The sequence below is a fragment of the Amblyomma mixtum genome, chromosome 2 (assembly GCF_055824585.1).
Source record: "Amblyomma mixtum isolate Tamu chromosome 2, ASM5582458v1, whole genome shotgun sequence".
Classification (NCBI taxonomy): domain Eukaryota; kingdom Metazoa; phylum Arthropoda; class Arachnida; order Ixodida; family Ixodidae; genus Amblyomma; species Amblyomma mixtum.
Genome location: NC_143013.1, coordinates 293921667 through 293935982, shown reverse-complemented (window position 1 = coordinate 293935982; position 14316 = coordinate 293921667). Strand labels below are relative to the sequence as shown.

The following is a 14316-nucleotide window of genomic DNA, read 5'->3' as shown; positions in this document are numbered from 1 at the left end:
ACGCGCTTAGCGCTGGAAAACCAATCTCGCACTTCCGTTAGCTAAGTGCTTGCACGATAACACAGCTACCCAATCGCTGAGTTGCAGTCCGACAGTTCATAAGCATGCACGTCATAAAACCCCGGCAGCACGCCGACGTGAAGTTCAGATCGATTTACAAACGCGACTTGTACGAGCTATTCGCAACACATACAGGAACAGAAAGCATCACTTCTCCGAAGCCAGTGGAAAACATATTGAATTTCAGGGTGACAGCTGAGACAGGACTCGTCGGTACAAGGCGCTCGTCTTACCGCCAGTGGTCAAACTTTCACCGCGTGCTCGTAACGCAAGAAGACATCTCTCGAATAACTGCGAGCGCAATCGCACTCGATATATTTCAAGAGGTATACTGCTTCGTAACCACATACTAATAGACGTGAACTCGTTACTGAAGTTTGAACTGAGTTGATGTAGAGCTCTCGTAAAGCAGTCTCGACAGGAGCTATCAGGCGTTGAAGACAAATGTCACCCCACTGTATAACAGATCGTTAGACTCAGACCAAAGGGAACGCATGGCACTTAGGCAGGCGTTCAGTAGCTGTGACGGCGTTACCCGTGCCTTGCGGGCGTCTTGTAAGGCGCGAGAAAACTGTGCTACCTTCATGGCTTCCACTTTGGACGCACGTGTTATTAAAATAATGAGCTGGGCAAGTTGGGGCTTCTTCAATATGAAAGTTGAAAGAGCGCAAAGAAGAATGATAGAGGAAAAAGATAAGAGTTCCATGAATTATCTCAAGAAGTATCTCGACAGGTCTCACACATAAATTTGTGCACACACCAGGTGCTTGCACGACCATACTTCCGCGCCGTTTGACATCCGGTTGAATTCAGGCAGAAATACAGGTGTTCCAAAAGCGATTGGACAGAGACAACGCAAGAATCTTTGAAGCCCATTTAATTATTACTCCCTCTGATTCGCTGTTTTACCGACTAAAAGAGGGTCGCATGGTGGAAGGAACAAAACAAATATTTAACATCAATGCTGAAGCCTAACACCCCTTGGGTTCCTTTTCTCTTCAATAGGCAAGTGTAGAGCCCCCTAACTCTTAATTCAACTCGGAATTCCTAAATAATCTTTGATGTTTAAAACTTTCCTTATCAGGAACTACAGAGCGAAACAGCGTGTCTGGCTTTGGAATTTAACTGAGAACCACTTTTGTGTGAGACGCTCCACTTTCCCTACTGAATACGCCAATCCCTGTAGGTGAAGGTTCTTTAAGAAGCATTAATGCTGGCTCGCTGCACTTGTTCTGTCAAGCTGCACGCGTCTTCATCAAAACGTTGCAACCGAGACCAGGAATCGAACCTACGACCTTGCACTCTAAACACGAATACGCCTATATGGGAGCAAAAATGAAGTCGGCTGTCCTATACGCGCCCTTGGTGTACGCTGCAGGACAGCTGACTACCTTTTTATTCCTTTCTGTTTACAGCGTGTGATCAGAGGGAGAACGTCGCGGTTGCTGAGTCGCTGCGACGGCTTCCAGGTGATAAGCATACCTGAAGATAAGGCCGTCCTTGGCCATGGCGTACACGACTCGAGGCATGGGAAACATGGAGCCCAGCATGGAGACCACGAGGCCCGCCAGCGCGCCCAGCGCCACGATGTAGTGGCAGGAGCGGGCACCCCGCTGGGCGAACATCTCCACGAGGCCAGCCCCGGCGTTGATCTGGCTGTACGGAACGATGAGCGTCACCTGTGCGGGAAGAAGCCAGGCACGTCATGGCTTCAAGACTGGCATATCGCTCTGAGCTGCCGCTAAGTCACCATTATCAGCCGTGCACGTGCGAGGCATGGCCTAGCCGATACAGGAGGAAAAGGAGGTATACTGTCGATTTGCGGGCATTCATAAGCGACTGGCTCGGCTTTCATGCATCTCAGCTTGTGTAGCCTCCCCAGTGCTGATGATGACTAAAAGACGAAGAGAACTCTTCTTCCTACCACTTTACAGCCTTCAAGTGCCAGTGGTGGCACTACAAAAGAGCTTCAATGCTTGGAAGCCAACCCAATAGCCTGGGAATACAACTATGCGATTTCAATATCAGCGTATTCATACAGGCCTCCTTTGTCACGAATAGCTTATGTCTGTGCATGGGATGTAAAGAAGAAAAAAATGCCTAAGGAATCGTGATGACTCATGCCAGGTAGCGCTGCCACAATTTGATGTTGCAATGGTGCGTTATCGAGTCCAGTGAAGAAGACCGACCGATCGAATCAGCCGGACAAGTTTTTAGATGCAATGCCGTATAAGATACAATTTTTTTGAAAAGATAAACAGTTGTCGTATAACACGTGTGTATTGTCGCCAATAACACTGACCTTATCGTGCCACTGGAACACAGGAGAGATCATGCAGCTGTGTCCAGCACCTCCCGTCAGACATCCGGATGCTCTTACTGGTGTCAGACATCAATCTCGAAAACTAACCGCTTCAAAGTTACTGTTCTATCCCTGCATCTAGCCGCCTGCTTCATTCTGCTCCTTTCTGCACCCCTTAGAGTGTCCAGTCCAACTCCACCTTTTATGCGAAGCATATTGCTAGAGCTACCACTCACGCCGTCGCCGTGGGACCCCCACGTGACACCGTGACGTCACACCACGTGACATCGGATGAGAGAGCCGGCCTCCACCTCGCGCCGTCGCCGTGGGACCCCTAGCCGTCACGCCACGTGACACCGTGACGTCACACCTCGTGACATCGGATGAGAGAGCCGGCCTCCACCTCGCGCCGTCGCCGTGGTACCCCTAGCCGTCACACCCGCGCATTCCCGCGCATTTCGAACGCGCGTTCACACTCGGTGTAGGTGAAACGCTCGCTCCACCGGGCAGGCAGACGCGGCCTCCGTGGCAATCCAGGCGCTCACCCAACGCGCGTCTCGGGATTAGTCGGCGTTCCGCTGTAGCCATGCCGTTGTCTTCCCCCACGACGAAGGCTTCTAGTGGTTGTATTAAAATGACCAAGTATTCAACCAAGGAAAGCCACGTATTACCAAGCCTAGCCACTAATATGCTTCGCATTCCCCAGGCTTAGCCAAGCTGAGCCTCAGCAATTTTTTTTCCCCTGTTTCTTGAGTTGGCGCATGAGATATGATCTGCCCAGCCCCTCATATTTTTACACGACTGTAGCCGTGGAAGTTCGCGCCGGCGAATCTGTTCTCTGATTTCCTTCGGCTCCGAATGCGATATCCTTCACCTTCAATTTCTTTAGGTTGCATTAGGTACCGTTTACAGCGCTTTTTTTATGTTTACAGGTTTTTTATTGACAGGTAAGCACCGCCACACTCAGCCCTCCAAGGTTCAACCTAACACTTAGCACCGGCAATATTGTTTGATTCAACACTTGTCCTTTTATCATAAAGCAGAGTAGCTGGCTTTTATACATCCTAGCATTGTGTTAAAATGCGGACGTAGAAAGCGGCCCTGGGCCTATAAATATGATCGAAATGTTAAGGTTTTAATTTGTGCTGCGAAAACGAATTTTACTGCTGCGAATTAGAGCACAGTTCTAAAATAGTATCGACGTTTTAAAAGTGGGTTGGGTTTACCTCCGATGTTCGCGTTTGGCATTTCGAACTTTTTTTTTAGAAAGCGTGTGCAGCAAAGACAGGGAAGGCAACAACAACAACGAAAAATAATGCTACACTGGTTTCAGGCGATACGTTTACAACGAACGATGAACGGAACGGTACACCTGCACAAAGTGTGCAGAGCGAAGGCTTCCAAGCGCGTCATTAAACAAAAAAAAAATAAAAAATTCGCAACGCGAAATTGCTGTGGGGTGTTAGAAATAACCAGGCAGGTTTTCTGCAGTCGCCATCAGGCTTTGAAAACTTTTCTGTACCGTTATGGCATTCCACGTTCCAAAGTGCGCCATAGAAGCACGTCGCAGGGCGCACGCAGTCTAAAGCGGGGAACGTAATGACCATCCCGCACTTATGGATATTTTGCTTAGTTGTGTGTAGCGTCGAAAAAAGGGTTAGGGCGTTGCCTTTGCGGGTTGAAATCCTGCCTGCTTGCTTTTGTATGTGTGTTTTTTTTTTTAGTGATTGCAGCGAACACGTGGCCGTTATTAAGCTGCACAGTTAGGTCACGCACGCTGACGTCATCACTGCAGTACGCTAATGCGACTGACGACCCTGTCTCTATTTCTCTTTAGCCTTGCTCCAAGTTGATTATTGTTTTTGTTTTGAACTGAATGCTTCGCTTGACAATAAGATGAATTGTCAATAAGATCAATTGTCAATCAGATAAATAAGATAAGATCAATAAGATAAGACAAGATAAAGACGATGAGAACTTTTTTCGTTTAGTTCTGTGTCGAAACATCCTATTACCATTTTTCTATTGCACATTTCTTTTTCTAGGATGGTGCTTTGTAATTCCAATAACTTCTACTTTTCTACTTCCTGCATTGAGACATCGACATTTGATTGATTGTAAAATATTTTATTCGTCGGAAAGAGCTAGGTGCTAAGAGGTCGCGTTAAGTTGTCGAGAGTACATAGCCCTCGACGACTTTGTCAGCCCACTCCATCGCCAGAACTTGAGTTCCGGGGTCAGAGCTAGCCAGCACGGTCTCTCACCGCTCGAGAGAAGGAGCGACAACTAGATCACCCGGAGGTCAATCTATTTCGCAATTTCAGAGGATATGACCGTAGTTGGATCGCTGGCCACAGTGTTTACAGTTCGGGTTGTATAGCTCCGGATAAATGTGCGCGAGGAGTTTTGAGGTGCGTATCGATCTCGTCTGTAGACGACGCCACGCAACCTCTTGTTCTTTAGTCAGACTTCTGTGCGGAGGGGGGAAAGTTCTCCTCTATAGTTTAAAATGATTGGCTGGATCATGATATGTGATCATGGAGTCCTTCGTGAAATTCATGGAGCCATACTCATCCACTGCCCGGTCGACGAAACCTTGGGCTTTATTGTGGGCTGCCTCGTTCTCCGGATACCCCGAATGGGCTGGGACACATGTCAGTTCGGAATAATTTGGCGATAATTTGGCGGTGTTCACAATTCTAAGGGAGGTGTTTGTAATTCACCCTTGTGCGAAATTAATGATAGCCATTTTGGAGTCGGTCAGAATGATGCTCTCTTGGGCATGGGCTAGGGCGAGGGCTATAGCTGCCTCTTCTGCCGTTTCATAAGATTTCGTTTTGATTGTTGCCGAGACTATGAAGTCGCCATTCTCGTTCACAGCCACAACTGCAGAGGAATTCGTATGTTTGTATTCTGCCGCATCTACTTAAATTGTTCCGGCGCACTGTCCGTATTTTTTATGTAGGGCTTTGGCTCGTGCTTGTCTTCTACTCTCATGGTCTATGGGGTGCATGTTTTTGGGGAATGGTTTGATTAGTAGGGCTGCCCTGTAGTCGCGGGGCAAGTCTACTTTAGCGTCTTGATTCGTAGGTTGAAAGTTAATTCCAAGCCTGGTTAGAGTACTCCTGCCAGTTCTGGAATTGGTTAATCTCGCCGTGTAAGCCATCAAATGGGTTTCTTTCACTTCATTGTGGGTGTTGTGTATCCCTAACATCAAAAGCGTTTAGTGGGTGTCCTAAGGCGGTTTTGTAGGCCTGCTGTATCATGCTATCCAACCTTTTCTGCTTTCGAAAATTCGAGATAAGGGGTGGCATAGAGCATCCTGCTTAGCGCAAAGGCCTGCACTAGTCGGCATAAATTTATTTCCCTCACCCTTTGTCTTCGATTAGCTACGCTTAGGTTTAACCGCGCCGTCACTTCTACCGTGCATTGTAACTTAGTGAGTGTGTCATTATTCTTTCCATTTGTTTGTAAATACAACCCCAGTATTCTCATGGTTTGTACCTCTTTTACGAGCAGTCCATTGACATAGACGTTTCTACGTTGATTTTTAAATATTTTGCTTTCCTTCTCTTGCCTTTGTCAACGATGGTGATGGTGATGTTTCTCTCCTGTTTTAATACGACAGGCAGTCCTCTTATAGTCGGTCAGCGCAGCAGATGAGCGCAGCAATATACTATCATCTTTCTCTGTGTTCTTGAAGTCTGGCAGAAATTTTATGCCGCTTAATTGTTATTTGTAAAAATTTTACACGCAGAAATTATATTTATGCAACACAGTGGACCGCTGTTACATTCATTCCGAAAGCGTGTTCGCACCGTTTCAGCATCGTACTTGTTGCTTTAGTTCATATCTTGCGACCGAATTAGACAACGGCATAAAAACCGAGTGACCTGCTCTGAAATATAGTGCTAACGTCTTCTTTACACTTACCAAGTAAAAATAAAATGCAGGCATGCTCAAAACGGTGATAAATAATGGTACAAGGTGAATTCAACGCGGTCTGGACAGGACGTGGCGTAACCAAATAAATCGCATATGACGCATCGGTGTAGCGGAATCTGAAAATAACAATGCACAAGAAGAAGCTTTAGAGATTTTGTCATTATCGCTTTCTGTTTTCCTCGTTCATTGCCGCCAGCACGTGCCGCCAGCACGCGGCCTCACAACTCTGTTTAATCGCCATGCGAGACGCGACCAGGTTGCTCTGAACCAAACTTGATCATGTGCTACAGGTTCTACAGTAATTGCGATCGTTCACGACGTTTTAGGTGGGCTGTCTCGAAAGTTTGTTGTCCTTTTTAAATAGGGCACCACCGAAAAAGCAGAGCAATTTGATCGTGACTGCTGGACAGTTCACGTGTCGCTACTCCTGTTTCCACAGACTGTGGTAAGGACACAGGTTTTCTCAAATCTTAATCCCTGATTGCTGAGTGTAGTCACTGCCGCGCGACAATATTCAAGCTCTGAGTGATGGAGAAGGAGTAATTAAAAAAAAATACTGACTATATTTCTCCCTTCGTTCTCTTCTTTATCTCTTCTTCCTGTTCTTCTTTCTCTTGGTTCCTCTCTTGTATTTTCTTCTTATTTCTTCTCCCTTTTCTTATTCTGCTTCTTTCTTCTTCCTTCCTCTCATCTTCTTTCTCTTGGCTTGCCTTGGTTTGCTGATTTCCATAGCAACTAAAACTACATTGAGTTTGCTTACACGACTCAGGGCGAACTCCCATTAAAGGCTCTCGCCACGAAAAAAAAAAGCGGTTCGATTTTAACTTGCTTTCTTTAACTGCATGAGCACGCAACCGCGTTTCTCAGTGTTGATCTTCCCATCCTCTCTCAACTCGGCGGCAGCTGGCGCGACGCCCTCCTCCCATTAGCTGCAGCTGGCGCGACGCTCCTCCGAACTTACCCGAGCTTCTTCTCATTGGCTGCGGCTTGAACCACGCTCCTCCGAACTTACCCGAGCTTCCTCCCATTGGCTGCACGTTGAGCGACGCTCATCCGAACTAACCCGAGCTTACCCGAGTTACTCCGAGGCTTCACACGAGATCCTTGTTGGAATTTGACCGTGTTAAGTAGTGATTTTGCATTAAAAAAAGTCAGTTGGCTGCGGTCCAGCATCATGGACTCACCATCATGCTTGACGTGATGTATGCGGTGAGCACGATTGCCAGGCTGAGTATGATGGCTGTCGGTATGGACCACTTGGGGTTTTCCGCCTCCTCGCCCGTCGTGGCGATGATGTCGAACCCGATGAAAGCATAGAAGCATGTCGCCGCACCGGCGAGAACCTGCATGATGGCGAATGTCAGAAAACACATTCGTTTTCAATCCGGACGGGGGATCACAAAGCCTTCATCGTCAAAAATAAGATATGATATTCAACGACCTCTGTTTATGGAATCTGCGTCCTCCTTTCTGGTTGTTGGCCGAAAATTTGCGCCTGAAGACGTAGATGCAAGGGACCAAGTACACTGACTGTTTAATAAAATTCGGTGCTCTGTATGAAGGCTTTCTGACTGACTATAAATTCGATACCGATTCGATGCGCCACGGTGGCTCAGTGGTTATGGTGCTCGGCTGCTGACCCGAAAGACGCGGGTTCGATCCCGGCCGCGGCGGATGAATTTCTATGGAGGCGAAATTCCAGAGGCTCTTGTACTGTGCGATGTCAGGGCACGTTAAAGAACCCCAGGTGGTCGAAATTTCCGGAGCCCTTCACTATGGCGTCTCTCATAGCCTGAGTCGCTTTGGGACGTTAAACCCCATAAACCATATACCAAACCTCAGTTCGTTCACTCCGGACACGTTTCAAGTCATATTGAACGGAATAGTAAATCGCTTCTAATTGCCACGCATGCATTTGATGATCTTCAAGTCAAAAGTCCGCACATAGAGCGAGCAACTCGCAGTGAGTTTTGAGAAACGGTGCACTACAAATCGGGTAGTGTTCGCAGCACTGTAGGCGGGTAAGATAGTTCATCGCAACTGCATCACCGTGCAGCATCAAATCTGCGTCAGGCAACGCCACCTAAACAATGTTCGTGGACAGATATATGGTAAAACGCACGAACCCCTGACCAGCCGTACGGGACGAATCCCCCGTGCTTGGTCCAGTTGTCGGTGTCGATGTAGAACAGCCCGGCGCCCATGATGAACACCCAGACGGCGAAGTTGAGGCAGTTGAGGATGTTGTTGAAGAGCAGCGATTTCTTAACCCCGGCCAACATGAGCGCGCTCATCAGCACCGTGATGATGCCAGCCAGCAGGTCCGGCGTGTGGCCTACGACGTGCCCAAGAAGAGGATGGACGAGTGGTGCAAGTCCACATGACAGGCGCAACATCATGACAAAAATATACGCGTGCGACAATCTGAGCTGCCCTTATCTTTTCCTCGCAAGGAAGCAGTTCTAGTGTCGAACGAAATGATTCCAGAAGTTACACGGAATCATCATACTGTGTCTCGTTTTCCAAGGCACGCATTTACCTTATCACTGAGTTCTGCCCGAAACGCAAGAATGACCTTCTGATGGCCTGTGTAGGCAGTGTAATCTGCAGAGTTGTGAAAAGAACAAGCTCTACAGAAAAAAAAAAGCAGTTTATATCGCTGTTTTCATCTGGAAAGGGGGGGGGGGGGGGAGGGAGGGCTGGAGTGCATTTGTGGTGGCGCTTATCGCCCACTGCCTATCGCCCAGGCCACGACGCATGTCGCCGCGCGCTCCAACGTTTTATAATCAATGCCACCGTACATGTGCATTCGCGTACTGAAAGAGCAAATCAAGTTTGTGTATTGATTTATGTGGTTACTGAGTTGGTCAGTCAATGAGTTTCGTTGATTGCTTGGTTGGTTTGTTACTACGTCAGCGAGTGGATGAGTTGACTTTGTTGGTTTATTAGATGGTTACTGAGTGAATGAGTTAATAATTGTTAAGTCAGTTGCTTTCTAATTAGCTAGCTGGCTCGTTAGCTGCCGAAAGGCAACTTAACGGCTTAACGAAATACTGGCCAATTCTCCTCTATAATGTATCAGTCGACACTATGGCCCCACAGCTCCCACACTTGTTGCCATCGTCGCTGAAGCATTGTCGATGGTTTCGCCCCAGGGGGACCTATAGGGAGATGGGTGGTCAAATCAGAGAACACAGTGGACCGGGTCTGAAATCCCAGCGTCTTTGTTCACAAGTCATGATAGTCTGTCGGGGCCCTGAAGCCCTAAGGATCTGAAACCTTTGACAATGCTGCTCGAATATTGCAACAGCTTGGGGCAGTGGTGTGGCAATAACTGGCTCGTCGCAGGGCGAAATAACACACGAGGGAGACGATATTATCCGCGTTGTTTCCATAATCCGGGCTGGAGCAAATGGTAGCTTCATACGGAGATCATTTTGAGTTCTGCATGCTCAATCGGATGATCGGAGGGAAACGAGGCAAATGCGCCGAGTACCATAATGGCTGGAGGCCTGCCTCACCAATGATGGTTCCGAAGGTGTTGCGGAAGGCCTCGCTGATGGCACCTCCCAGCATGGCGTCGATGCAGGCGCTGATGGCGCATGCGCCGGCCGCCGACCCGATCAGGTACTCGAGGATCATGTTCCAGCCGATGACGAAGGCCACGAACTCGCCCACCGTCACGTAGCTGTACATGTACGCAGAGCCGGTGGTGTGGGGCACGCGAACGCCGAACTCCGCGTAGCAAACACCTGCGGGCACAGAAACGCCTGGTATTGGACTACATCTCAACAGTTGTAGAGTTAATTGGGTTTGTTCATATAAGGTTGTGGCCAAGTTCTACACCAGGGTGGCTAAATTGTGCTCTCATGAGGGAGTGCTTTGTTGGTTCCAGTCTCCGACGTCAGGCCGCACTCCAGGCCTGGTTATGCCATTCCATCGCCAAGCAGTGTTTTTTTGTTCTTTTTTTGCAGCTCAGAAGATGAACTGCAAAGCATGATCAATAAGTTAGACAGGCAGAGCAGAACGATAGTCGTTAAAATTAACACGCGGAAAGCCAAAGTAATGTTCAACAGTCTCGCAAGGGAACAGCAGTTCCCAATTGGTAGCGTGGGGCTGGAAGTGGTAAGGGAATACGTCTGCTTAAGGCAGGTAGTGGCCGCTGATCCAGATGATGAGAGGGAAATAACGAAGAATAAGAATGCGGTGGAGCACATATGGCAGGTACTCTGAGATAATGAATGGCAGTTTACCAATATCCGCCAAGAGAAAAGTTTACAACAGCTGTGTCTTACCGGTACTCACCTATGGGACAGAAACGTGGAGGCTAACGAAGAAGGTTCAGCTCAAGTTAAGGACAACACAGCGAGCTATAAAAAGAAAAATGATCGATGTAATGTTAAGAGATCGGAAGCGGGTGCAGTGAGTGAGGGAATAAACGTGGGTTAATGACATCCTAGTCGAAATCAAGAGGAAGAAATGGGCTTGGGCAGGGCATGTATTGCGAAGGCAAGATAACAGCTGGTCCTTAAGGGTAGCGGAGTGGATTCCAAGAGAAGCCAAGCGTAGCAGGGGGCGGCAGAAAGTTAGATGGCAGAATGAGATTAAGCAGTTTGTGGGGTGGCCGCAGCTGGCAAAGGTTAATTGGAGAGACATTGGAGAGGCCTTTGCCCTGCAATGGGCGTAGACATCCTGATGGTGACGACGATGATGAACTCTTTGAGAATACGATCATCATTCGACACATTTTGGCTACTGTGTTCTAACTTCCTTATTTGACGGTCTAACTGAAACTTTCCGAACGACACATTATAATTTCTCGTGCCCCGGAAATAAATATATTTTGAAGATCCTGCACCAACTGCAAGATACACCTTTGGCCAAAAGTATTCAGTCCACATGGCTTACATAGAGCCTGAGATTTGAGCTTTTAAGGCATCTCTAAAGCCAATAGGCGTTTAAAAGTGAGGGCCAGGGTTTTTCTCCCCCTGCAGTTCTATAGAGCTTCAACCGTGCCTCAAGTGCCGCACAATATACATGGCTGAAAAGCAAACCACGTGACTTAAAAACTTACGACCAAGACTACTTCCGCTATCGGGTGTTTGCGGAAAGGTTGACTAATTTTCAGAAGTAGACTTTTGAAATGAAATCATGATTCGTTCAAGATCATAGCTGTTACACGGCAATGGCACTGGCGGACGTAATAAACGGTATGAGATGATGTGATTACTGGGGTAATCAACTAAGATATGCGTATTAAGTTTTAAATTTTAGCACTTCGGCACTTGGCAGCAACTGGACAATTGTAGTGGGCCAACGGGGTCCTTAATGTAATTTACGACATGAGCAGATATGTAATTGCCCTTGACGCAATGGGGCGAGGAACTTCGGTCCAGATTAGGATGCCGCGACACTAGCGCCGCCGTAGTAGGCGCTTCGAAGGGGCGCGCGCCAGAAGCAAAGCGAGCGTAGCCACTCCCATCTCTCTCCCGACCTAGAGCGGCAGGTAGCATTTCTCCCGTCGCTAGAGCAGAGGGACAGAGACAAAGGAGCGGGATGCGTCCGCTCCGATCTATGTCACTCCACGGACGTGACTGTGCGGGCACCGCAGCTGTCGCGCGCCCATTCAATGCGTCCGGAAGGCCGAAATTGCTAGCTTCGTAGCGCCAAGGGCAATTAAATTTTTCCACATCTAATAACTGACCTTAGCTGCCCTGACGTCCCGCAACAATTCTCTAATTACGGTGTATGGTTTAGGGGGTTTAACGTCCCAAAAGGCGACTCAGGTTATGAGGGACGCCGTAGTGGAGGGCTCCGGAAATTTCAACCACCAGGGGTTCTTTAACGTGCACTGACATCGCACAGAACACGGGCCTCTAGAATTTCGCCTCCATCGAAATTCGACCGATGGAGGCGAAATTCTAGAGGCCCGAGTGCTGATTACAGCCAAACACCTAGCTCGTAGAGTTAAAAAAAAATAACTATCACATTGTAATTAATTACTCTAGTAATCGAATTCCGTCGCAAGTTTTATGACTATTTTTGGGTTGAGCACTTTCCTCAATGGGTGAGAATTAATCAAGAGTCTGCGTATGCTGCGATTCGAGACCAATGAAGGCAACTTCGCAAAAACTGTGCTGGCAGCGCCATCTCTCGCTCCCGAAAGGAATGGGGAGCGCTCTTCGTTTCGCTTCTCGCGTTCGTCTGCGTTGTTATTCTGGTGCCGTCAACAGATGGTGCTGCCAGTAGAGCTGTTGCAATGCCATCATTATTTTTGGTCCGGGATCTTGGTATGCGAGGCGGTCTCTCGATTAATTCTCATCGATTCGGAAAAGCAGCCGAACCAGATACAGAGGGAAACAAAAAATATCACTATACGCCACCTCTGTGCGTAGTTTAACCGTGATCAAGCCAGCGGTTTATCCGGAAGAATTTTTTTTAACTTTCTCAGGGTGACGCAACACTCAGTGCAAGCGCTCAATAACGGGCGGTTTTCTAGACACTGCATTAATTCCAACTTAAGCCATTGCTAAGCAGAAGGCACTTATACTAATCAGCTAATCAGGTGGCTAACATCACAGTGTTATCGGTGTCCAAAAATCGGATTATGAGAGGACGTGGAATAGGTTACACGAAAGGATGAGCGCACGCAGGCCCCACAGTAATCACACCATCAGTTTCATCAGCCAAGGTTTCAGAAAACAAAAAAGCAGTCAAATCTAATCAGTTTTATTTTTACACTTAGCGCAAAGTGCTGATGGCCCACCCTGCAAAAAAGTTGCCAGCACTGCTTCTGTAGGTACAGAAGCCATTCTGGCAGCGACAAGGTTATAGGAACGTAAATGCTCTGCATTTGTCGCATTTTCGGCGGACTATCATCTTCGCTTCCTGGCCGTAGATAAGTCGCATAAGAAGCACTAAAGGCAAAGCGCGCACTTGACCTCGATGCCGGCGGAGAATTTACCCATCGAATGCCGACGAGAAACGCTGACTGCATTTCAACGCTTACGAAGCACATAAGAAGGCGCTCAGAAAAAGAAAAAACATTTTGACGAAGCTTTCTCGAGTAAGCAACTCGAGAAACGGTGACAGAAGAGAAGAAAATGTCTCCGCAAAACCTTAGAAGCCAACGCAGATCCGAAAGGCAAAAGAAAAAAAAAAAAGAGGCCTGCTCTGTAGGTAACATCGCTTATATTCACCGGAGGCGTTCGATCAAAGTTTCACCTCGCCTTCCGCACGCTCTCTGCTTTCGATACGGTCGGGGGTGGCGTCTGAATCGCATTGCACCGAATGACAGATGACAGCCTTTACTCCCACGGCGGGGCTGCCGATGATGGAGAGCCGGCCTCCGTGGAGGCATCGGGCTTGCAGAGCTTTGACGGATAGCGTCGCTTTACCCCGCGGCTGGACAAAAAAAAAAAAAAACTTGAAAAGGATGCCGAGCTTCTGGGACTGAAGGTACTGTACCGTTTTCTTTTTCGTAATGTTTACAGCCTGGTCTGTTGGTAACTTTTTAGCAAGGGCAGCGATACTCTTTTCTTTCCCTTTTTTTATAGAGTTCGAACCTGACGGTCGAAAAGATTAGGCCTTTGAGAGGTTTAAAAAGTCAGGAGGATGCGCAGACGCGCATCTTTCCCAGTATAATCTTTGAAGCGAAGCAAATGAAACTGAAGCGAAGCAAATGAAACCAGAGACCAGTGTGTACGTTCTTGCCGTATTGAAGGACGAAACTAAACAGTGCGAACCTCACAAGAACGCTCTTGGCATGTCCATGCTTGGCGTTGAGCTCGCCACTGTTCCCACACGTTACGAGACCATCTCAAGCCTTGCCTTTGATACAGCACTTCATGGATACTACATACATACGTACTATCGGGGACAAAAGTGGTATATTCCAGGCGACGGGAGCCGTAGCAACGGAAAACTGCGGCATTTTGGCGAGCTAGAGCATGCAACATTGGAACGAGCCAAGCGACATGCCGACGTGGCTGCTGAGAATAAAGGTCACG

At 47.9% G+C, this 14316-nt stretch overlaps 1 protein-coding gene across 1 annotated transcript in view; it reads right to left on the bottom strand.

Moving 5' to 3' along the window:
• The window catches only part of LOC149364524 (putative cationic amino acid transporter), a 131548-nt gene that overhangs the window by 22994 nt on the left and 94238 nt on the right, over window positions 1-14316 (bottom strand). Inside the window, exons 4-7 of the mRNA XM_089574482.1 lie at window positions 9829-10059; window positions 8434-8642; window positions 7492-7650; window positions 1543-1739 (exon numbers count right to left, since the gene is read on the bottom strand). Coding sequence (XP_089430608.1) covers window positions 1543-1739; window positions 7492-7650; window positions 8434-8642; window positions 9829-10059 — 796 coding nt within the window. The remainder of the gene's footprint in view (window positions 1-1542; window positions 1740-7491; window positions 7651-8433; window positions 8643-9828; window positions 10060-14316) is intronic.